The sequence below is a fragment of the Setaria viridis genome, chromosome 1 (assembly GCF_005286985.2).
Source record: "Setaria viridis chromosome 1, Setaria_viridis_v4.0, whole genome shotgun sequence".
NCBI lineage: Eukaryota > Viridiplantae > Streptophyta > Magnoliopsida > Poales > Poaceae > Setaria > Setaria viridis.
This window is the reverse complement of record NC_048263.2, coordinates 37,023,218-37,047,777: the sequence shown is the minus strand read 5'-3', so window position 1 is coordinate 37,047,777 and position 24,560 is coordinate 37,023,218. Positions and strand designations below refer to the sequence as shown.

The following is a 24,560-nucleotide window of genomic DNA, read 5'->3' as shown; positions in this document are numbered from 1 at the left end:
GTGCAAAGTTTTGCTGCCTCACATATATCTGAGTAAAAATGGCTACCAGACCGTGAAAAGCAAGCTCAGGCAACAAATATAAATAAAGCACGTAACTGTGAGTCAAATGCATTTTTTTTCTCAATGTTCCGTGAGTTTAAGCATCATGCTAGCTAACCAAAATTATTGGATGACATCAATCACCAATCCATTCTCAAGAACTATAGCAACAAAATTGGACATTGCGAATGGCTAGTATTTAGTTGTCGGTCACTTCAATGAGGGTTGGCTCGTAGTCAGCAGGGGCCTCAAAACCATGAAGGTTCGTCACGGTGGCAGCGACATTGGCAAGCCCAGGGGTCTGAATGTCAGTCCGGAATTTCACTCCAGGGTGCAGACCAGGGCCTCCAATGGCAACTGGGACCTGCAAGTTTTACAGAGGCATTAAAATCCAGGCAATCAACATGTACCTCACATCGTTACATGGGCTTTTTCAGGGTGTCTATCAAGGGCCTAGGGTCCAATGGCACTGAACTCACCGGCTGAAGGGTATGCGAGGTGAGAATTTGGATACCACCACTCTTGTCAAGCAGCGGCTTGCCAGATTTGTTCCTTTTCACCATATCCTCCGCATTTCCATGATCAGCAGTGACAAGGTAAATGCCGCCAACTTGCTCCACAGCATCCAAAATAATCTGTTCACAAGGGAGGTGCAGTGATTATACTAGGTAAAGGCACAAAATGTGTAAATAAGGTGAACTGTGTGATGGAAACAAAACCAGGTTTTTCTCCCCAACCATCTAATCTTTCACACACGTGCAGATAATGTAGACAGCAATAATGATGCAAGTAGAATTTGTTGATCGTTCTCGCCTTAACAGCTTCATCAGCAGCCTTGCAAGCAACAACAGTGGCCTCAATATCACCAGTGTGACCCACCATGTCACCATTTGGCAGGTTGACACGTACCTGCAATAACAATACGCTAAGCAATGGGCAAATTTAAAGACTCACCAATTACAAATTTCAGAATCGTTTACCTGGTCTTCCACTAAGGATAGTGTCCCTAGCTTTCTCAGCAATTTCAAGCGCCTTCATCTTGGGTGCAACATTGAATGTAATACCACTGTCACTAGGAATTTCTACATACTCTTCCTTAGTTTCATCAAAGTATCCTGAGCGGTTGCCGTTCCAGAAAAATGTGACATGACCGAACTTCACAGTCTCACTGTTACATACGAATCAATGTTACCATATTAGTAAAAAATATCAAGATGCAGAACATGCTGTCGTAAGCACAAGGGAAATACGAAACTCAATCAGTCCCAAAGTAATATGATGCAGCAGCTCTAATACACAACATTAGCATTAACAAATCAGGCATAGAACATGCAACCATTTTATCAGTCAAACTGGACAGCAAACTAAGATTTTAGTTTAAAGAATGTGAACCTACTCTGTAGCTAGAAGATTACACCTTGGAAAAACTGTCTCTATAAATGTCAAACCAGCAATAAACATACAAGTAATCTGCTCCAAGAACTCTGCGTGACCACACACATAAAGTTTACTGCATATGATGCCTCCATTTATTTAGAATAATTGCCTTAGCATGCTTTTAAAGATTGGTCCAAGATTGAGCATCGAACTTTACAAGAAGAAACTGGGAAGATTGGGATAAAAATGCAGCACAAGGCAGCAAAGATAATTAGCAGCATTATCTTTCCAGCAGATAAGTGACCCTGATAGGTATGTACAAGATTTTACCAAGTACACTTGATATATGGTAGGTCAAAATGAATTGAGCCATGTTGCCCAAGGCATTAACAAAGTGTTTCTAGTTCCAAGATGACTCTGAAAACCCAAGTGATTTGACATCAAACAGGTAATAGTTTAGTGAAGATTAACAAAGAGGTATTACTTGCCTGCAAGCAAAGGTACGGATGCCATTCTTCACCAAGTATTCACCAGAGGTTCTCTCTATCTCTGGTGGAGAAACAAGGTAACGGCTAGGAAGCTTTAACTCACCATCATATTGAAGCATCCCAGCATACCGATTTTTTGGGACACGAACATGGTCAAATTTGTCAAAATCTGCATACTCTAGTGCTTTTGCAAGCATAACCATGCGATCAGCCCGGAAGTTGATTGTGACAACTGCATCACCGTCTAATACAGGCCCAATTGCATTGCCACTGTCATCAACTATCACAAATGGGGGCAAATATGGATCATTAGCATTGGGCTCTGCTCTCAGTGTTTTAACTGCTTCAAGTGCGCTTTTGAACTTGTAGGGTGCTTCTCCAAGCACCTGAGCATCCCACCCACGTTTAACCACATCCCAGTCATTCTGGAAAGTATTAAATAAAAAAGAACTGTAAGCCAAAGTGCTAGACATAAACATTGATGGTTGAATGCGAGGAATAGTGTTTACCTCATAGCGGTCCATTGTAACATACATCCTTCCACCACCAGATGCAATCCGTGCATCAACACCCTTCTCTCGAAGCTGCAAAAGATCATTCTCTAGGATCTCTACAAAACCAACACTACTGCCTCCAAAACATCACGCCCATCAGTAAGAATGTGCACACGAATTCTTTTTGCTCCCTCTCACTAGCACCTTTCAGAAGTAACTGAATGTAGCAAAGAAGGAGTAAGTCTTGTGGCAAGATAGCACCCAAAGGCTAATCAATATGTTGCGTAACTGAAGATAAACCAAAGAAAGCTTAGCAAACCTGCAGTTGGTCAAGACGGGAGTGGACACCACCATCACTCAACAACCCAATAAGGTGAAGAGTACAATTTTCAAAAGATTCTTTGATGTAGTTGAATCCATCTCCTTCATAAATTTTTCCAGAGGCAAGAGCTTGATCGACAAGCTTAGCACTATAGACAGAAAGAATGCAGCATTTAAGGTCAGAGAACATATAGTGTGACTGTGAAAGACTAATGGTTATATTTAATATAAGCATATAACAAAGACAAATAGCAAAATAATTTCAATTTCGAGATTTCTCTTGAATACGAATGTTGAGCAAAGTACAGAGCACCAGAGAAAGAAAGCACAAACCAGCATATGCAAGAGACATATCCTAGTTGGCAATTGCTCGAGTAAAATCAATAAAATTGGCTAATATATCAATGAAACTAGATTCTTATGGGCTCTATCCTGGTCAAAGGCATAAAACTCTACACATATTTTGAATCTTATGGACATCAGATTATCTGTTGGCAGATCACATGTAGCGGTTTAGCCTGTATGAGCAAAAAATACAGCTGTGGGCATTCATGTCCCAATGCAATATCAAAGGACACAGTGCATTAATTACATCAGAAACCATATATCCAAAAAAAACAAAATCTAACAACATACCCTTGGGCAAAAATGCGACCAGCACCAAGAGCATTGTGGCCAACTTCACTGTTGCCCATGTCATCATCTGATGGAAGACCCACTGCCGTTCCATGAGCCTTCACTAGTCTCCACTTCTCTGGAGCACCCTAATATTGCACAAAAGCGGTAACTTAAAGCATGAAGATTTTATAGTTGCAATCAAATTACATAGACAGAACAATCTTTCATCTAAGAGTTCTCTAAAGAAACAAGCACAGGATTCATGCAACACAAAATTTATTTATTGTTAACACTAAGTATCAGAGACAATGAGCAATCAAGGACATACTTTCTTAAGGATCAGTAACCACAGTGCATAGCCATCTACAGACAGTTCCACTATGTGAAACTATAGTGCATAATTTGCGGCAGTTACTACTGAGCCCAGAGCCCCAGATGCCATGGTATTGGCATGGATAAAGCATGTCAACTTCTTCATCTGCAGAATCAATCCAGATTATGAATGCCACTACACATCTGTATTGACAGCAATACGGTGAAAAATATAAATAATCACTAATATGCTTCATCCTGCTCAACTGGAGCACTGCAAATTCGTGGACCAAAGGTTCCAGGTGCAAGATTAATTTGACCAATATTAGCCAACTGCTGTCTGAGCAACATTCAAAGCCATGATATGCAACATAAAGTTTCACACAAGAATATGCATGTCTGCAATCACAGAATGTGACTGTGCAATCCAAGATGAAGCAGATCGACACAGGTACAGAGGAAAGAGTGCATACATTCTTGAGCGATGACAGGAGTCTGTGCGACATGGATGCAGTTGTACTCGTCCGGGTTGGCCTCACCCCATCCGTCCAGCACGACGACGGCCACCGGCTTCCCCTTGGGGAGCTTAGGGTGGTCCGGCAGTGCCCACGAGAACCCCGTGCTCCCCATCACCAACGGACTAGAGAGACCTACCAAATCACACACGCAGCACACAAAAGCAACGCAGGTTAGACGACGCAGCAAATCCGCACCAGGACCACGATAATTTTCGCCAAAAAAAGAAGTTAGTGGGCACGAATGCATGATACATGTATAAACTTGGTTCAGATCCGAATACAGATAGCTCACGTTAGGGTTTGGTGTGCTCAGTTTCGCACAGCAGGAAGGGAATTGAAGGGGCGAGTGCACCTGATCGATACTCGTTGCCGGCGAAGGGACCGACAAAGAACTGGCGAAGGGTGGCGCCGATCGGCCAGTCGTCGCTGCCAAAAGGAGCGCGGATTCGGGGAATCTTTAAATGACGAAACCTGACCCTGGGATCTGGCCAAAATCAGGCGTACATAGGGCCACGTCAACAACAAACATCGTCCGTTCGATCCCTTCCTTGTTTTGATCAAAGGGCCGGTTTCCCAGAAACTTCCTGAACGCACACCTCCATAAATCCCGGACTATTCCCCTTCTGCAGCTAGCTCTAGCATCTTCTCTCGCAGCTCCCTATCATCGCACACTGAGTAAAAAATAAACTCCCTTCCCCCCTGAGGAAACCTCTCGATCCAATCTAATCTGCAAAGAACAAGAAAAACTAATCGCCTTAACATACCTTAATTCTGCAACTGCAAGGGCGTCAACACACAATAAAAATCTTCAAGTTCCTTGCAGGTTAGAATCAAGTACTGGTTCATTTGACGAGCTACTCAAATAGCCGTAAACTACATATGAAAATAGTGTCGTGGTTGTAGCAGCCTGCCGTACCACACCATATCTACTACTCCCTCCGTTTCCTGATGACCCATGACAATTTCATACAAAGTATTCTTTTCAATGGATTATATCTTATTCACATAGCCTTTCACATGCATGTCCAATGAAAACTCAACTTTAATTTTATTGTAGCTAAACACACATGCTTCTGAGCTCACTGTAATAATTAAAAAAGAGTTATTATGAAGCTATTTCGACTTCCATTTATGGTGCAGTTCAGCCCTTGACTTTTTAATTTTGATATAAACACGTACGCCTTCAAAATTTAGATTAATTCCTGACATGTACCAATGAAGTGAATACTAAATGTGCATGTTTGATCAACAATGTAAGTGTTCCTCTGAGTAGCTTGTTGTGTGCACGAAGTAAATCACCAAATTTCTTCTCTCTGGCAGGAACACAGCGCCAACCAGAAAACCTGTAATCTGACAGGGACAAGTGCTTGCTATAACAAGAAAACACCGGCTAAACCAATAAAGGGCCACGCCAGGTTTCCAGAATGCCACGATAGAGAGGGCGACGCACGGGAGGTGAAGGGGAGAAAGGGAGAGGGTAAAAATTACGAGAAACCTCTAGACTTTAATTCATTCCTCGTTATCAAAATTTAATACATTTCTTCGGTGCCGTTAAAAATTTAACTTCATCGGGCGACCATAATGTTGCTCAAAAGCAGTCCATAGTGAATAAAAATTTCTATGAGCAGTCTAAATACATTATGCAAGTGGTCTATATAGCAGTCCATAGGTTCACCGACCCAGATGCTTATGGGCTGCCTTATGAATAAAGTATCAATTCCTCTCTTCTCTCTCCCCACTGACATAGGTCCCATCAAAACTTTAAGCATTACGTAGATCCCATAGCTAAAACCTATTCGATATGGACCTCATCTAATTGGACCACTCCGTCCAAATACACTGTGATTGCCCTTGCGTGCCATTGCTATCATAGCACAATCAAATGGCTATTAAGTTAAGATGGAAAAGACCATATTACCCTAGAGATGAACGCTATTGCTATCCGGCATTGTAATCAAGAACAATACTCTACATGTCCACATAACAAGCAACACACTCCAATACAGATGCATAGACTACACATGTTCTTACTTCACTAATGCACAGATCAAATCAAAACACATATTTACTGGTCAAAACAAGCAGTCGTGCAAGCAATCATAGTCCTGCAGGAAGCCAAGAATGTGTCGCATTGCCCCGGCCAGTGACGGAACCAGGGGTGGCCGGCAGGGGGTCATGGCCGCCCCAAAGAAAAAATTACTATACCCCTTTATTAGTCCATGTTCAACAAGCCTAACTGCCCAACGCACAGCCATTTGCAACCGCTCGTCAAGACACTAGGATCTCACCCTCATGATGTTTCGTTTTCAGTCTCGCAGTTGTAGTGGACTCGGTGCCGGCGTCTAGCGCCACGGACTCTAGCTTTGCGAAGGTGCCATCACGCCAACGATAGCGGGCAGGCAGGTGGCCGCGGCTGCGACGGAGGGCAACGTCAATGACGCGTCCTCTTGATGTTCCTCCAACTCGAACCAATATAAAGCGAGCTCTATTTCTCTAATCCATATACACTAAATTGTTTCAGATTTAATTTCTTATCTCATATTGAGAGATATTACAATAAAGGTCACCGTAGATTCTATTATTAATGATTTCAATACAGTGAAGAATCGTGCAATGAAATTTAAATGAACAAGTTATATTGACCACTTTTGCAAACTATTCGCTTTTGCGTATTGCCGTTGCATAATTAATTGCTTTAGTCGTGGAACGCTGGACAATGGAAAAATTAAATCAATCGTTAAATTCTTGAATCGCGGCAAATATTTGTCTGATCCATTTTAATTTTTTCTCCAGTTCCGCTATCGAGGGTGATGTTTCTCACACCCAGCATTGGGCGGGGCGAACTGCACGTCTGCACCTCGCAAGGTTTAGCCAAAGGCGAGCTCGGCCGTTTTGCCTGCGCGTGAAGCAAAAGGCACGAACGGCCAGCGGTCCTAGCAGCTGCTTGGATGCTTGCCAGCGTTCGATGCATCGCTGCGGACAAGTCATGGCAAAAGAAAGCGGCGCTGTTGAGCGGTGGCGAGTTGGTGAAGCAGGCGAGCTGCTGCCGGCGAGCTTTGCTCCTTTGACACGTAAGGAAAAGGATAACGAGGCCGCTAACGTGGACGTATATACTGGCCTATATAGGCGAGCGCGGCGTCGATGACTGGTGCCAGGCTGCCAGCAGCTGCTCGCAACGTGCTGCGCTGGAGTTTGCAAGCAGGTGCGTGTCAACGCGGCTGTAAACGGCAGCAAGCAAAGCAGGCTGTTCACAGTTGCTGCCGGTGAAGTCTAGAACGTGACCATGCAATTGAACCCGGTGCCTTGCTTGCCAATCTTCGACCAATCCGAAACTCCAAAGAACCTCATATCTGTACGAAACCTGTAGCTGATATATAGGCTTACAACTCCGATATATAGTTTAAGAAGAAAGCACCACGGATTTGAGGGGTATTCAGCTCTGAATTTTTGGCAAACTTGAAACATTCAGCACACCAACGCACCTCTGAACTTTGGTACCAACTCAGTTTCAGAGTTTAACGCAGCGCAAATATTCCAGTTTGAGCTTCCAAATTAAGTATTCAAACTTACAAAACTAAACGAAATCTATTCCACTTTGTACACCAACGAAAGGGCTTAGCTTCTACATTGTCCAAACTCCAAGTTACTGTATAAAATCTTCCTGAAATCATCTCTTAATGTCGCCATATACTACTATTTTATGACTTCACCAAAAAGACTGCAAAGTCTAAACATAAGAAGAAAGTGCGAACTTTGTGCTCAGTTTTTTTAATATTCAAACATGCGTTTTTTATGATAAAAATCTTGTTTAAAATGTGCATCATATATGCTACTTCAATCTAGTATGATCTTGTCCAAAGTTGGCACTCGAAATTTTCCACAAACCAAACTCAAGTATTCTCATTCATTACTACTTTCATGACTTACAATATTTTTCAAACAAGGCTGAGAATGTTAAAATCAATTTGGTAATTGACACTTTTATCTCCAATTTATATAATTTGTTCTTCTCCAAACTAAAGTAGACATTTTGTACTGCAACTTTTGTATTGCATAATATTTGGGCAATTTTTAATGTTCCAAGCTCCTTAATATGGCTACTTGGTAACATTGTCAACACTTAGAAAAATCAGCTAAGTGTTGAAATTGACTTGGTTATCAACTCTGACAAAAATTGAAGTGTTTTTATTCAAATTTCACCCTTGGCTCGATTCCAAAATGTCGAGCATATTCAAACTCCAACTTTCATATTTGGCTAAATTCCATCCCTTTTCAATTTTTCAAATTTGAAATTCACTCAAATTTGATCTTAATATAATGAACTGTTTTTCTAATTCAGACCACACCAATATCATCATATCCTATTTTAATAATCCCTCATTAGAGCATGGTAATTAGTCTTAAGATGTGATTAACACGTGTGTTACAGCAACCCAACCCAAGTTGACTCGTAGCCGCCTCACGCAGCAGCATTTCTACAATTCTCACTTACTCGAGGAGTTATACCTTAGGATTGTCGAATTCCCACATAACTAGGAGGGGCAATTGCAGGGCTCACCTTTGCTTCATGTCCTTGATGTCTACACCTTTCTTGAGTGTGTGATTGAGGTGCCCAATCTCCATAGCATGACACTTATTTCGAACCATCACGGTGACTGCCGATTTGGGGAGCTACCATGCCTCTAACGTGCCATCATTTTTGTGCTAGAGTAGGAGGAGCATGAACATGATTTCGGAAAATTCCTCGCTCGGGTTGCCAAGTTAGAGAGCTCACTTTCTACTCGTTGGTGGGTACATTGTTTGCATCTATTATCTCCCTATAAACATAGCTATCTGGCCCTATTCAAGAAGCTAGGTTATGAGCTAAAGTTAGATATTTATTGCATTTCCGTACTAGATCAAGTTTACATCATTCTTGTTATAATTGTTCTGACTATTTAGCTTTCATTTAGTTGCAAATTCTTTTTAATGACGTTAATCGGTGCTGTCAAGAGCCATGTGAAGAAACATAAAATAGCCTCAACTAATATTGCGGTGCATACTAATATCATTTTAGTTCCATAACAGATATCACTTTAGTTTAACACTGCAGTGATGTAAGTAGATATGTGAGGCCTTAACTATGCATGTAATTGAGTCAACATAATTTTTTGACATGCACCCCCATTTTATTAGTGTGTTGCTTACTAAGGAGCTCCCCGAACCTTGAAATACTTAAAATATAGGTAATGTTAAACATTATCTTTCGGATATTTATCACTATAATTTTTTTAAAGTCATCATGCTGCTGGCAACTGATTTCTTTTTGTAATTTTAATGGCGCAGGTCCGAGATTGGGAGGGGGAGGAAAACGACGAGTTCCTAAGTTCACAATGTATGACATGTATGCTACAGATAATTAGTTATGAACGGTGGCTTCCAATGTGTTTTGTGAAGGTAATTCTCTTTAAATCAAGCCGCCTTCGCACATTTTATGTGAATGAATGCCCAGTTTGTCGAGACAATCCATTAAACGAGTTTCTAAAATGCAAAAATGTTTTAGATTCTATTTTAGGTAAATAAACTTTATTTTGGATTGCAAACTTCTAACTTATATATTTTAGGTCTCGCATTATACCAATATAGTTTTACCCTTTATTTTTATCTATATCACATTTACAACATTCTTTTGTTTCTCATGTTTCATGTCTCCTTGGGTTTTGTCCCGACTATTATTATTCTCTTTGATTGGATCTCAAATGCTTTCTCGTGATTGCCTGAGTTAGATTTTTCTTTCTTGCATCTTGTTACTTATATAGTGAATTTTGCTAATTATATATATATTTTTAAATCTGAAAGTAGCTAAATATCTCTATAAGATCTAGCTTCCATGCAATCTATACCTAATATAAAAGAGCGGTTATTTCTTCCAACCGTTGTGGTCATTTTGCAAAAAAAAGTCCCTCAACTTTCCTGAAATCAACCCGCAGTCCAAATTCTAAAGAGAGAGGGGCTCGGGTGGAAAAAGAAAGGAGGGAGGGGGTTAAAGGGGGAAAAGGATTCTCCTTTCTCCAACCCTCAACCCGCAGTCCTCGCCTCCGTCAACACCCCCGCGCCCCCGGGCGGAGCCTCCCGCCGCATGAGAAGACCCTCTAGCGCGTCGCAGCCCCCATGGAGATCTCCGCCTCCGCTACGGCTGCCGCCTCCAAGTCGCTGCTCCTCCGCCCGCTGGCATCCTCCTCACCCCACCCCGCCGCCGCCCGCCAACCTCCTCGACCACCACCATAGTCCACCGCCGCGCACCCGCCCCCTCACAGGCCGCTCCAAGCCCCCTGTCAACATCGGCAGTGACTACTTCTTCAGTGGTGACGGCGGCTCCGGCTTCGGGGGCATCAGGCGGCGGACGGCGGTGGAGCTGGAACAGTGGGTTCAGGCGGATCAGGGGGCCCCGGCGCCTGCGAAGGGATCGGCGTCAACGCGACCAGCACGCTGAGGCGCACCCGTACCCCCGCTTGCCCCTACCGGACTCCAACCATAGCATGGCCGGCGGCGAGCAGCGGCACGGGCAAACAGGCGGCACGCCACACCGTCGGCTACGACGGCGGAGAGAGGGAAGTAACGAACGTGGGAGCATCAGGAGCTCACTGTGGTTTTGTTTTTGCAGTTGGTTAGGGACGAGGTGGCTGGGAGGATGGGATTCACCAACGGCGCCCGAGCTCAGGGCCGGCGGCAATGGCGGGCGTGGGGTTTAATTCCCCGGTGCTAGGAGGCATGGCTGCGGGCAACAAGTGGTGGAGGAGGTAGTTGGGAGGATCAAGTAGATGTGTGTGGTGGCGATTTGAGAATGGTGGCCAGAGGTCGGAGTAATTGGCCGGCGGACAGAGGTTGCTCAGCTCAGTTCGCTCTATCCTGAGGAAGAAGAAGAACCGGCGCCCACCACCTTGAAACGGGAAACCGAGCCCCTGCCTAAAAAATAAAAATGAATCGTGCACCGAAAAAATATCATGTAAAAAAGGGTGGGAAGGGGATTCGAACTCAAGTCTTCAGATTCCTAGGAGCAAGACCAACCACCTGTCTTTTTCAAAAAAAAACACTCGAGGTATAAAAGTTTTTTTAGGGATTTTAATAATATAATTAGTATTTCACCGTAGCAACGCACGAGCATCTTGCTAGTTAGATTCCCTTGGACGTGATAACATGACTGCTGATGTGTTGTTTTTCATATTTCATTTAGTTGCAAAATATGAAATATATGATCGCGTGGAACCTTTGTATAGGATTGATATACTAAAAAAAATTTGAACGAAATATACTATAAAATTTTGGATGTAAGGTGAGTTTGGTATCATGATTTGATAGGATCGTAATATCATAAAATACTAGAATGCGGATCGGGATCCTGATAATCTTGGGTGTACTTGTACATGAATGAACTACTATTGCTATTATCTCTCAAGCAAGCAAGGAACAAGCACGCTCCAAATCTTCACTTCACCATCCAATGCGCCGCTGCAGACAAGCGCAGAACCGCCGCCGCCGCCACCGAACGAACCGCGGTCACGTCCGTACACCAACGTCAAGCTCTTCACAGGCGCGCCGTGGCCTTCCAGGATAGCCAGGCAAGTGTACCCCGTGTTCTCCGCTCCCCTCCTCCACACCCTCACCGTCCTGTCCGCCGAGCCGCTGCATACCACGTCCCCGGCCGCCGCCAGGCAAAGGATCGCCTTCTTGTGCCCTCTGAGCGTGCCGGTGGCCTCCATGCGCCCGTCGCCGGCGCGCTCCCACACCACGACCGACCGGTCGCACGCGCCGGAGTAGAGCACCTTCCCGTCGACCCCCAGAGCGAGCGCGTTCACCGCCGACCTGTGCCGCTCCATCGTCTGCACGAGCACGTGCTTGCTCCTCCGCTCCGGCTGGCGCCTCCACGCCTTGATCTTCTTGTCGGCCGAGCCCGTGTACACGTGCCCGTCGGGGGACACCGCAAGCGCGTTGATGGCGTCGTCGTGCGCGGCTGCGACGGACTCCGCGCACTGGAACCCCGGCAGCCGCCACGCCTTGAGGCTCCGGTCCCACGACGCTGAGTACAGGAGCGCGCCGTCCGGGGACACGGCGAGCGCGGTGGCCGCGTCCACGTGGTGCACCCAGGTGCGCCACCGGTGACGCCGGACCTGCACGTAGCTCCACGGGAGCAGGAACGTCCGCAGCCGGTCGACGCAGGTCGGCAGGACGGCGCGCGGGGCGAGGCGCCGGGACCCGTCCTTCCGGCTGCCGGCGCGCCATGCCCTGATCTTGCCGTCCTGGTGGGAGCTGAGGACGAGACCGTCGCCCATGGCGAGAAGGCACTTCACGGAGCTGTCGCACGCGGCGACGACCGTAGCGCTGCCACCGCTGTCATCCTGCTGCTGCTCCTGCCCTCCGCTCGCGCCGCCGTCCAATGGCCACACCCTGATGCGGCCGTCCGACGAGGCGCTGTACAGCGAGTCGCCGTCGACGGCGAGGGCGGAGACGTAGGAGGAGTGGGCTCTGAGGGTGGCGAGGCATTGGTGGAGGGAAGGGATTACGCTTTGGTCGCGGGGGCCTAGCGACGGCAGAGAAGGCAGGCTCGGCTGCGACGAGAGCGACACGGCCTGGGAGAGCATAGCTCCCGCAGGCTCATGTTGGATTTGGCTCGGCTCTTGCTCACCGGCGGAATTCATGGAACTGAAGAACCTGATGAGCCAAGAAGATAGCGGCAACGAAACACAAAAAGATTGCGGCTTTGTTTCATTGTATATGTAGTGATTCTGATCCAGAAAGGTGCATAAGATTTCCTTTATTCGCACACTTGCCACTTGGTCCTGAGCAAGAGCAAGAACATGGCCCCATTACGCTTGTGCAGCGCAGCAGCCAAATCCAAATGGCACCAACTTGCCTCGCTTAAAGGGAGAAGGGACAGACGAGAGTGCTCTAGATCGTGACAGCAAAATCTTTGCATCGATAGAGCGTCTGGATCAGTTAACGAGAATTTAGCAACCGAAAAATGGTCAAAAGTAAAATCATAGCCTCCTTGATCCTTCATCACTGGATAGTACAGGTAAAATTCTGTAGAGCTTTCTCCTCAAAAACAAAATTATGTGAACCTGGTAGTATGTTCTTATCCGCGCGTTGACGGATGGCGTTGTCGAAGAGAGGAGATCGTCGAAGTGGGGGCTGCCGCGTGCGGATAAATGGATCGATGTTACCTAACTCCGGCATCTGCCCTACCATTTCTGGAGCCATAGCGGATTCCCTTTCTGCCTAGCTACTTTTCACCAAGCATGGACATTCTCTTCTTTGTGCGCAAAGGTCATCCCGCAATGATACCTCGGTGCTTCCGTTCATGGCTTCATCTCGTCGTCATCTCTTCCGGCCGTGGGGCAGCATATGCAGCTCATTTTCTTTTAATGGCTAAACTGAAAAATAGCTTCTGAAAAAAGAATGCGTTAAACTAGGCAGTTCCCAAGCAGTTTTCTGAACGGCAAACACAGTACGAACGTAGTTTTCGCAGGACGATACACCGCCCCCACCTTGTCTCTCAAAATCCATCCCGGAACTGTTCCCAAGTTGCTGTCTCTGATCTCCCTGCGATGCTCGCCGTACACACATTATTGCCTCCAGCCATCCGCTCCGAGCGAAAAAACCCAAAAGTGCCACTGTTAATGCTGCCGCTTTCTCAAGCAACATTTGTCACATGATGTACAGTGTTTGCTGTGATCACAAACGATAACAACATTTCAGACTTGGGAAAACACATGGTGATTTATATACAATACAAGGCTATATATTGTGTTCTTAAGGAAGGACGGTGTAAATGAGCAAGGATATGCCGATCGCATCAACAGCAACGCGAGTGGTGGACTCGCGCTCAGTGTTCAGTGGATTGTCTGAAGCCAAGTCAGCTCGGGGAGCATGACGAGACAAGCAGAAAGTTTAGCATGAGTACAGGACAAGCCAGCTTTGTGGCTGTAACTGTGATTACATCTACTTCTAGACAGGCTAGAGGAAGACAGCCTTGGGCCAACTCGAATTGGAAGTCCCTATGCATTATTGTGTGGGCCGGGGCTCAAGCTGATAAGGTGATAAGTACCCTGTTTCCAGCTTCTAGATGCTCACGAGTAAAGCTAGGTTTTTCTACAGACGAAAGCCGAACTAGGACCTTGTTTTCTCATGCGTGTCTTTTCACTTGTGTTCGAAAAATTCAGAGTTTCCGACGATGGCTGCAAAGCGATGCAAGTTGCAGCGCCCTGTCGCCTCGAGATGGCCTTTTTTATCGTAGTGTAGCTGGGAGATTCTTGCGGATAAGTCAGACCGCTTGCTTGGTCAAGAGGATTGTCCTTAGTATTTGTATCAGGTTAGAGAGGGACATATTCTAATCTCCATTTCTCGCGAGTGCGCTGCTGAAGAACAGTAAAAGAGCATCTGATAATTGACAGATCCAGCTGCTGATGTGTCTCGGTTGAGTGCGAAAGTTCTACGGTCCAGCAAAGGCATTGACAAAGGAGACCCAACATGCTTTATAATCCCATAAGGCCCAGAAATGATCCCTTCTGTGACGAACAACTTGACTTGGGCCTAGAGGGCCTGTATGCCGATGCCGTGCGAATATGTTGTGGGTTTGGTGCGATTCAGAGACGGGATTCAGGCCGCCGTCATCTAGCTGATAAAGTGATAATAGCGTGGAATCATCGAAGCGAAGCACAAATTCGCCTCTTATCTCAGCATACATCACAGCAAAGCGCATGCTCCAGTCTGAACCCAACTTATTCTCAGCTGGATGAAGGCGACCCGATGTCTGATGACGAACTGTCAGATATTTTTCCAACTGCTCAAAGCTGAAAGCCTGAAACAGACAGGAGTCCGTTGCTTGATCATTTCGCTAACCGTCCCAAGAGTTTATGTGCAGCTCGCGTTGAAAAGTCACAAACATTGGAATTCAACTATGTCCTTTCATAGATAAATGTCCTTTCAGCTGAATCAGGTAATAACTGGAGTTCTAACCGCATTTCTCCTGGGGGTCGAAGACCTGCTTCTTTCTTTTCAACCTGGCATCTCCCTTTGCATATCCGAACGACCTGCTTTCTCACTTGCATAGCACATCTTTCTTCAACTGCTTGCTTTGTGAACTGGGTCAAAAAGAAGCATAGAACTATTCTCATGCGTCCATAGGGCTCAGCTGAATCAGGTAATAACAGAAGTTCTAACCGCATTTCTCCAGGGAGGTCGAAGAATTGCTGCTGCTTCTTTTTTTCAACCTGGCATCTCCCTTTGCACATCTGAACGACCTGCTTTCTCACTTGCATAGCACATCTTTCTTCCAACTGCTTGCTTTGTGAACTGGAGAAAAAGAAGCATAGAACTACAGCCTGTCCTGTCCAACTCGAAGAGTATTAGATGTGGTTCCTGTTTTCTGATTGACAAGTCGCTGATTCAAGCTTTCAGAATTCAGAGACGTATGTTCTCTGCCTATTGTTCCTTTTACTTTCGTCAGTCGGAAGAAATGACGTCCTTCCAACGGTCATAACCAGACCTCTCTTCTTTATGTTACACGCCCTTGAGCAGCCTACGACACTTCTCCGTTCCGACCACAGGCTTCGCCATCATCCTCCGCGTGCTGCGTGCAGGTCACCGGAAACCAAACTCACAGAAGCTTCTCCGGGCGGGCCGGTGTATCGGTGATCCATGTTCAAAAGCAAAACCTTTTCAGTTCTGAGCCCGTCACTTCACGCAGATCACAGGCAGCCGTAGGCACGACAGCAACTCGCAACAAACACAAGGCCACATCCCCTCTCCATCTTGAACAAAAGGAATTCACCAAACCACAAACACGCAGACAAAACTGCGACGTCCCGGCTCGAAGCGGAGGGCTCTGTGTCCCACCTCCTAGCCACGCGTACCTGCCGCTGCTGGGCGGCTGACCACGCCGCCCGTGGCCAACTTGGTAGCAACGCCTTAAAGCGTACGTGACAGCTGCGCCATCTCTGCTCATCTCAGCGACAAGCTTCCTCTGCTTCAGATGACTTCGGCAACGGGCTCTCCGCTTGCATCGCGAGTTTTCGCCGTCGCGGTGGCGATGGTAGTGTTTGCGGTAGCGTTGCCGGCGGCGGCCTTCCCGGCCGGTTTGCCGCCTGGGGCGCCGGCGTTCCCGAACCCCTGGGCGGCGTTCCAGAACCTCTCCGGCTGCCACATGGGCGAGGAGCGGCAGGGCCTGGCGGGGCTCAAGGACTACCTCAGCCACTTCGGCTACCTCCCGCCACCGCCGTCGTCGTCCCCGTTCACCGACGCGTTCGACGAGGATTTAGAGGCGGCCATCGCGACGTACCAGCGCAACTTCGGGCTCAACGCCACCGGCGCGCTGGACGCGTCCACCGTGGCGCAGATGGTATCCCCGCGCTGCGGCGTGGCCGACGTCATCAACGGGACGTCCACCATGGCGAGGAACTCGTCGGCAGCGGGCGCCCACGGCAGGCACCTCTACGCCTACTTCCCCGGCGGGCCGAGGTGGCCGCCGTTCCGGCGGGACCTCAAGTACGCGATCACCGCGACCTCGGCGACGTCCATCGACCGGTCCACGCTGAGCGACGTGTTCGCGCGCGCCTTCGCCCAGTGGGCCGCGGCCACGAACCTGCGGTTCGCGGAGACGGCGTCGGAGTCCGACGCCGACATCACGATCGGGTTCTACACCGGCTCGCACGGCGACGGCGAGCCGTTCGACGGGCCCCTGGGCACGCTCGCGCACGCCTTCTCCCCGACGGACGGGAGGTTCCACCTGGACGCCGCCGAGGCGTGGGTGGCCGGCGGCGACGTGTCGCGCGCGTCCTCGCCGGGGGTGGTGGACCTGGAGTCCGTGGCGGTGCACGAGATCGGGCACCTCCTGGGCCTCGGCCACTCATCGGTGCCGGAGGCCATCATGTACCCGACGATCCGGACGGGGACGAGGAAGGTGGAGCTGGAGGCCGACGACGTGCAGGGGATACAGAGCCTGTACGGGAGCAACCCCAACTACAGGGGCGTCACGCCGACGTCGCCGGCGACGAGCAGCCGCGAGATGGACAGCGGCGCCGGCGCGGGGCTCCGGCCGGATGCCGTTTTCGTTGGAGTGGTTGCGGCAGTTGGCCTGCTCCTTGCGCCGTAGACCTCTAGTCCTTGTCATTTTTGCAGCCGTGCCGCCACGTCCCCTCGTGGCGTGGATTTCTTGCTCGATTAGTTGATTCTTGGGTAGATTCTTGTGTACATAATAACTGTGATTATTACAGAATAATACGACCATAGTAGATATTATATTTTCGTTTTCTTATTTCGAAATCGTTTCTGTATGGTCATGAACTCTGACACGCCAAGGATACAACAAGTCGCTGACACGTGGAGCGGCTCACGGTTCGGTAAATAGCGGCGCCTGCACTATTTTGGTCTTGGTGTCAACAGAAGCTTCCATGCTCCGTCAGATCGCCCGTATTCCATTTCGTGCATGAAGGGATTAATCATAGTCAATGTCTCAATTACTTGCATAGCAATTCACAAACACGCTATGGAGTAGTTAAGCACTGACGACATCATCATCGATATATTAGCCACACACATCAGAAATCATCGCTGCCCATGGGTCTCCGCGTAAGCTCGTACGTAATTTGTCGTGGAACCACTCGTGCGTTGCTTTTGTCGACGCCTGGTTAACCAACTTGGGCCCTAAAAGTAAACCGGCCCGTGTCAGAAACTTGCAGCAAGATGAGAAATCAAGCCAGCCACTGTTTGGCATTAGCTGGTCAAACTAGACTCCGTCGCGAAACATGCGTATACTAATAATCAAATTAGGCGACCGGTTCCATCTCACTTCTGGAAACCACTCTGATTAACCCCAATTCAGCCGGTGCCCGTCCAACCCGACAGCGTCTGCGCAGGCAGCGGCCGACATGTGGACCAGTCCTGGAACGGACCCACCAGTCGGTATCACCAAGCTGCAAAAGATTCCAACCCCACGAAGGCCGGTCAAAAGTTCAAAACTGGCACGCAGCTGCGCCGCGCCAACACGAACGGACCAACCAACCACCGCGTTCCGGACATATCCGGGCACGCGACTCCTCCGCTCCGCCTTCCTTTTCATTCCACTTCCACGCGTGGTGCATGGGCGGCGATGCTTCCTTTCCTTCTTCTCCAGAATCCAGATTAACAAATTCACCCTGGTCATTGATCGATTCGTCGGCAGAGGGAAGCGTGCTCCTATAAAGGCCACAACCTCTTCGCCTCCCCGGCCGGCTTCTCCTTGCCTCAACCGCAAGAAAGCAGCACGCGATCTCTCGAATTCTTCGATTCTTTCTCGAGGGGGTCGTCGTTCCTGTCGCCGGTAAGGTCGGCAGGAAGCGGAGCCATGCAACGCAGCAACTCGTTCGGCACGTCGTGGGCGGACCAGTGGGACTACGGCGGCGACCCGAGCCCCCGCGCGCGCGGGCGGCAGGACGGCGGCGGCGGCGGCAAGAAGCCTGGCGGGGTGGAGAAGACCAAGGCGGCCGCGGCGACGGGGTTGAGGAAGGTGAAGGAGGGCACGGCCAGCGGGTTCCAGTGGATCAAGGACAAGTGCCAGAAGAAGGGCGGCGGCGGCGGCAAGAAGCAGGGCGCCCATGAGGGCTCCGGGATCGCCGGGTACTAGCATATGGCTAGGCTCTGCTTCGGATAGGAGGCTGTTTGGATAGGCGGTCTCTGTTTATTTCGTTCGTTGTTACGTCCATGTGTATACAGTTTTGCTGTTGGATAGTTGGATGATGCTAGTGTTTCTTGTCTCTCGACACCTTCGTTCGTGTAGAACTGTAGATGGATGTTTGGGTCTCTGCTATTGATGATTGGTTCATTGTTTTGGATTCTACTACTTGCTCTGTTTTCCCGTGTAAGTTTCTTGGATACCCAGGCGAAACTGGATTCAGTGGTTGCAACTTGCAAAGTGGCCAAGCATGCATCAGTCCAAATTGCACAAACAGAAGCAGGGAAAAACGAAGATTAGAGGGAAGGATTCTGATGAAAGTTGATTATAGTTTGCATGCAAGCTGCGAACCAGTTAGAGCAAAGCTGGTCGATGCATCTTGCACAGACATGTGAAGAACACAAAGCCGATGGTGCCCAAGAACCAGTCCTTCAGTCAGCAGAATCAAATCAGTTTCTTGGGTGCTCAGGTGACCCTTCAGCAGTTTTAAACTGCTGACCTGGATTCAGCAGAGCCAGATCAGTTTTATAAATAGACAAACGGCTGTGACAGTGCGATGACAATGATTGGTACATTTAGCTGTTTGTACTTGTACACACGCCGGCAGCCTGTGATAGCGGAGCTAGTCTCCCGTCAGGCACCTTCGGCCTCGGGGTCATTGTAGTACTTGCAGAGATACGTGAAGAAAACAAAGCCGATGGTGCTCACAAGAGCCAGGAACAAGTAGTACTTGTCCAGGCGTTCTTGCTGCGGATCATCGGAGAACCACCCATGGCCCTCGCCCAACATCGCGGTCGTCATCTCGAGGACCGAGATCAGGAAGGCGCCGAGGAAGCTTCCGAAGCCAAAGACGCTGAGGTAGAGCGCGATGCCGGTGGTCCGTGAGGATAATTAGGCAATTATTGTATTAATTTTCGAAATAAATAAATCATGAGATAATTCTAGCGTGCAAAACTCTAATGGCAACAAGAACGGCATAATCATGATCTCAAAAAACATGATTAGAAATCAGATCAGATCACGACGCACATTAAAAATCAGATCAAATCACAACGCACGTACTGTGAAACCGTGATATGTTGCGAACGGATCGTAGCAGCCAACGGTACGCTGCAGTGCCTGACTCCTAGAAACCTGCTCTACGGCTCACCGCTGCGTGCTGACGCAATGGAATGAAGAAGATCACAGTGGCAGCGTAGCAGTGCAGAAGAAGCAAAACCTAACTCGTATAGACCATACCCTAACCTCCCATATCTTCCCGTGTAGTAGTCTATAGTGTATCTTTTCCACGAGGAGAGTAGTGTATCTTTTCCATGAGGAGAGTAGTCCGTAGTCCGTATTTATAGGAAGGAAAATCCAAACACCCTCATCTATTAGCAAAAATGATGTATCCCTACTAGCAATGAGAACTAATAAATGATGTATCCCTACTACTAAGTAGCCCTTTTAAGATTTATTCAAAATTATTTAAAAGCCCTTTTAAGATTTATTCAAAGTTATTTAAATGGGTCAAGCCCACAGGTGCTGGGGACCTGCGTGTAGAAGAACTCCTGCATCCCGACGACCGTGAACACATCTGCTACTCCCAGGAGGATGTACTGTGGGAGCAGCCAGAAGATGCTCAGCTGCGTTGCGTCTCCTTCGCTGGTGAGATGGACCGCTTCGACTCGACAGCGGCGGCGACGACCATGGCCACAACTGAGAGGACCATGCCGATGCCGGTCCGTTGGAGCACGGTGATCCCCTTCTCCTCCCGAGTGAACAAGCGCATCAGAGGAACGAAGATCTTGTCGTACAGTGGCATGAGTAGTATTACCGACATCGTCGTCGAGCTCTGGAGTGTTGCTGGAGGGATCACAAAGGTGCTGCCAACCTTGTGGTTCATCAGCATCCCATGGTTGGTGAAAAACGTCATTGGCTGCTGAAAATTGACCGCAAAGATCAGCAGTGTTGTCCAGATCGGCAGAAGCCTCAGTATTGTCTTGGTGACATTAGGTGTAGCGTCATGGCCATTGCCTGTCTCTCTCGGATCAGTAAACTCATCTTTAAGAGCCTTCTCTTCTAACCTGTATTTCAAACGTTACACATTAATATTCTAGAAAATAAATTGGGGTCTAGAGAGTATGGACTGGTTACTGTAAAATCTTACTCCAGTTCGGAAATGTCACTGTCATCATCAGCTCTAGCTGGCAAACGGACCTTTCGAGTAAATGATATATGTAACAGCTTCCTTCAGTACTTTGAAAATGCTCCATGAAGGTTTGTTAGCAGTATTCTGTTCTTTACGAGTATACAGAGCATTTCCAAAACAGAATGCGATGACAGATAAGATCATGACACCGCAAGGAATGGCAAATCCAAGACCCCAGCCAAATGTATCTTGTATGTATGACATGGAGTTCCCCAAGAGGCTACCATTGCATATGCCAAAATACCACCACTGGAAGAACAAACCCTTCACCTGATTCTTCTGTTCAGCTGGGAGAGATTCCTTATCATCTTCAATCAGCAGTTGGTCAGCTCCAAATGCTTGCAATGAAGGGTCGTATCCACCCTGCCCAACTGAGATCAAGTACAGGGGCAAAAACAACAAAGAACGTGGCAACCATGAATGCAGCATGGCCCAAGAGGCTAAACCTGCAAGGCCCTGATCAAGAATCAAGAGAATGATAGAAAAGGTTAAGCTTTTGCATCTGAAAGGTTCTCATCCTACTACTTGCTAAAAACTATAGGTGAACAATGAACCACAATTTGCACAAAAACAGCATCAGATGATCAGAAAGACAGAAGGTCAGATGTAGGCATCTCTGAAGCAAATTGTCTAAAGGGAAGTTCTTGTATATTAGTGTAGCATCTTGGACAGAGAAAAAAACTGAACGCTATGTATAGCAACGATGAAACAGTTATGGTAGAATAACGATATGGTAGAATAACGATCCCAGAAAGAATCAGCAAGAATGGCACTAGCCAATGGAAGCATGGACGTGACACCATTCCATGTGTTAACACTCTTAGCAGCTGAGGATGTGCTCATCTTCACAACATCAGTAAGGTAAGTCACAAGATTTGAGGCTACCCCCTTGTAAACAAATCTCTCCACACTAGCCACCACTGCAACATGAAATTCAATGAACTTATAATGATAATACAGATCATACCTTTCAGGGGGGTAAACAAAATTACAATGACATAGAGCTTGGTTACCTATAATGAGAACGCATGGCTTGCTCAGTGCTGCAGATTTCTGTTCTGAATCCATGAGGAACAGTGAAAACCAAGATGCCTCACTCAGCTCCTTCAAAAGTTTACATATACTATGGGTATTCTGAACAAAGACAGGTGTGATTTAATATCCCTGCCCATTGGGATTAGTGCTAACTCCAGAATAGAGGAAAAGGGTGACCACAATTGCCATGTCCACAAATTTACAGATTTATCTTTTTATGAATTCTTAATATAAAAGTAGAAGTCCTAGAATAGAGGAATTCCAACCAACATTTCTAGTCTCTGGCATTTTGCATGTTACTTAGTTGCACTGAATTTATGAACTGGACAATTTATTTTCAGGTATTTGTTTCAATAAAACAGAAATACAATATGGCAGATCTTATCTAGGAACAAGTAATAAGTTGAATTTGATAAATGTGTTTAGTCGCATAGTTCGGAAATGGCATGTCAAAGAGAAAGCACCAACTTCTGTAGAGTGCCTAGAGTCACAAAACATTATTAGTGACTATATACCTGGCCTATGAGAATTAACAGTAAACTAGCACAACATGGTATTCAAGAAAGCGCACAATACTAAAAGTTCAGATTGTGAATGAAATCTGCAACCATTGTAGAGATGCAAGGTAGTGAACAGAACTCGATAAACTGGATGATATATGGCGATAAGGTCAAGATCACATAATGCTCACAGGAAGCCCAAAAGGGCACCTGATGTAATATTTGGCGTTACATTTTTAATTTATAACAATGCTTGTGGAGATTCCTTGCTTGTCAGGTGGAACCTAAATAACATCTAATCATCCTAAGTCACAGGGTGCTAGTAAGTTTACAATGCAGCAGTGCTCAATCATTTAAGCAGTTTTTATCAGAAAAAAGATAAGCAAAGTGGACATCATCTACACACAGACTAAAACATCCTGAGGTGCTTTCTGATGTGGAGTTCACCAACCCCGTTTCCCTGCATTAGTATTGAGGATCCCCTTTTCTCTGAACTTCCCAAAGCTGATGACAATTTTTAATTTTAATATGGCAGACAGAGTAGCAACTACATTTGCACTTATTACACTAGGTCCATGCATTGGAAGTACCTTTGTATGCAGACGTTGCCATCCCTCTTCCAATGATGGCATGGTCACCTAAGTGCTAACAAACATAGACCAAACTAATTTTGCAACATCACGAATGATGCTCACATTCACTAACCTGAAAAAAGTCACGACACGTGTCTATTTTTGCCTTTAACATAATGCCATCATAGTTGTTCCATACCCAAGCTGCTTCAGCATTCGAAAGTATCAACAAGAACACTTCTTCAAAAGGCGAAACTTATCCAGTGGGAAATGACATGTAGAACACCAAATATTCTTAAAAAAACAAAAACCAAATCTTATTTATTCTACAGGAGATAACATTTGTAGTACTGGTTACATTATTGAAGGTGAAAAGTGGGTAACACATCAGACATGTCTAGATGCAAAGACTAGCACTTTCATAAACTACATGCCCTGTGACTTGACAAGAGAACACTTGCCACTTATTTATGATGATGGTACCTCCCCTCCTCAACCCTCCTCTTAAACTTCTCCTTCTCGTCATCTGACTCCCCAACCACAGCTTCCTTCGTCTCGTGCAATGTTTCCTTTGCACCCTCAGTGACCTCGTCAGTCTTCTCCTTGGCCACTCTCAGGAACTCTTCTGCAGTTGATCTTGCCTTTTCTCCTATTTCACCTAGTGTGTCATCGTGTTTATGTTTCTCGGTTGAATAGTACTGGCAAATTCACAGAAAAATGATGATTGAAAACAGATGTCAGAAGTAGCTAAATCATTTGTAGCAATCATTTTTATTACAACTGCATATTTGAGGTGCTATCTGAACCTTTGCCCATCACACCTAGTGCTCTAACTCAGCAACTATACCTCCCCATGAAATCTTTTACTCTTAATTTCTGAAATATTTCATATGAAGCCACCATGGAATTTAAGCAAGGAAAATGTAATAGAAATGTCATTTTGACTGATTCAGAAACTTAAGATACCCTGCTACATGTTCCTTGTAAGCACATCTAGATGCAAAGAGTTAGGACGTAGCAGTAGCAACAGGATAAGGACAGTGGCAATCGGTGAACTCACCCTGTAGCCGGGAAGAACACTGTTGCAGAGTGCAGGCAGGGCAGAGGATCTGTCCACCACCAAATCCCTGGAAGGGCAGCCGAACTGCCGCCCATGAGCAAGCAGCCTCTTCATCTCACCCCCAACGAAGCCCCAACTCACTGACGGCTGACCTCACAGCGCACAGATCCAATGCGCAAGCTCGAAGCAATCCGATAGGGACGGGCGTTTGTTCTGATCGGAAGCCGCCGTTTTGCCCTATATACATGCCGGGATGCGTTAAGGCAGCCAGGCAGGGGGCCGACCCCCTTCCCCTCGCGACGTGGCGCCGGAGCGCCTGGGCACGTAGCCGAGGGCGCATGCGAGGCCG

At 47.0% G+C, this 24,560-nt stretch overlaps 5 protein-coding genes and 1 pseudogene across 5 annotated transcripts; 2 read left to right on the top strand and 4 right to left on the bottom strand.

Moving 5' to 3' along the window:
- Positions 1–75: 75 nt before the first annotated feature.
- Positions 76–4,840, bottom strand: LOC117837567 (2,3-bisphosphoglycerate-independent phosphoglycerate mutase-like; annotated as a pseudogene).
- A 6,602-nt stretch (positions 4,841–11,442) lies between these two features.
- Positions 11,443–13,543, bottom strand: LOC117837532 (protein JINGUBANG). The gene has a single exon (XM_034717199.2). The coding sequence runs from the start codon at positions 12,840–12,842 to the stop codon at positions 11,592–11,594; it is 1,251 nt and encodes a 416-aa protein (XP_034573090.1). The 5' UTR covers positions 12,843–13,543; the 3' UTR covers positions 11,443–11,591.
- A 1,560-nt stretch (positions 13,544–15,103) lies between these two features.
- Positions 15,104–17,442, top strand: LOC117837538 (metalloendoproteinase 2-MMP). Its single transcript, XM_034717211.2, has one exon. The coding sequence runs from the start codon at positions 16,178–16,180 to the stop codon at positions 17,294–17,296; it is 1,119 nt and encodes a 372-aa protein (XP_034573102.1). The 5' UTR covers positions 15,104–16,177; the 3' UTR covers positions 17,297–17,442.
- Positions 17,443–18,262: 820 nt separating this feature from the next.
- On the top strand, positions 18,263–19,021 carry LOC117837553 (uncharacterized). Its single transcript, XM_034717235.2, has one exon. It carries the CDS (start codon positions 18,527–18,529, stop codon positions 18,803–18,805), a length of 279 nt encoding a protein of 92 aa, XP_034573126.1. The 5' UTR covers positions 18,263–18,526; the 3' UTR covers positions 18,806–19,021.
- A 274-nt stretch (positions 19,022–19,295) lies between these two features.
- On the bottom strand, positions 19,296–23,304 carry LOC117837560 (protein NRT1/ PTR FAMILY 5.9-like). Its single transcript, XM_072295160.1, is given in 7 exon segments — positions 19,296–19,740; positions 20,376–20,508; positions 20,511–20,919; positions 21,003–21,082; positions 21,084–21,546; positions 21,772–21,964; positions 22,058–23,304. Coding segments are annotated over 7 exon segments (1,587 nt in total). The 5' UTR covers positions 22,113–23,304; the 3' UTR covers positions 19,296–19,486.
- Positions 23,305–23,443: 139 nt separating this feature from the next.
- LOC117837547 (uncharacterized) lies at positions 23,444–24,443 on the bottom strand. Its single transcript, XM_034717224.2, has 2 exons — positions 24,212–24,443; positions 23,444–23,849 (listed from the first exon to the last, which is right to left on the bottom strand). The coding sequence occupies exons 1-2, from the start codon at positions 24,323–24,325 to the stop codon at positions 23,616–23,618; spliced, it is 348 nt and encodes a 115-aa protein (XP_034573115.1). The 5' UTR covers positions 24,326–24,443; the 3' UTR covers positions 23,444–23,615.
- Between the last annotated feature and the right edge of the window lie 117 nt (positions 24,444–24,560).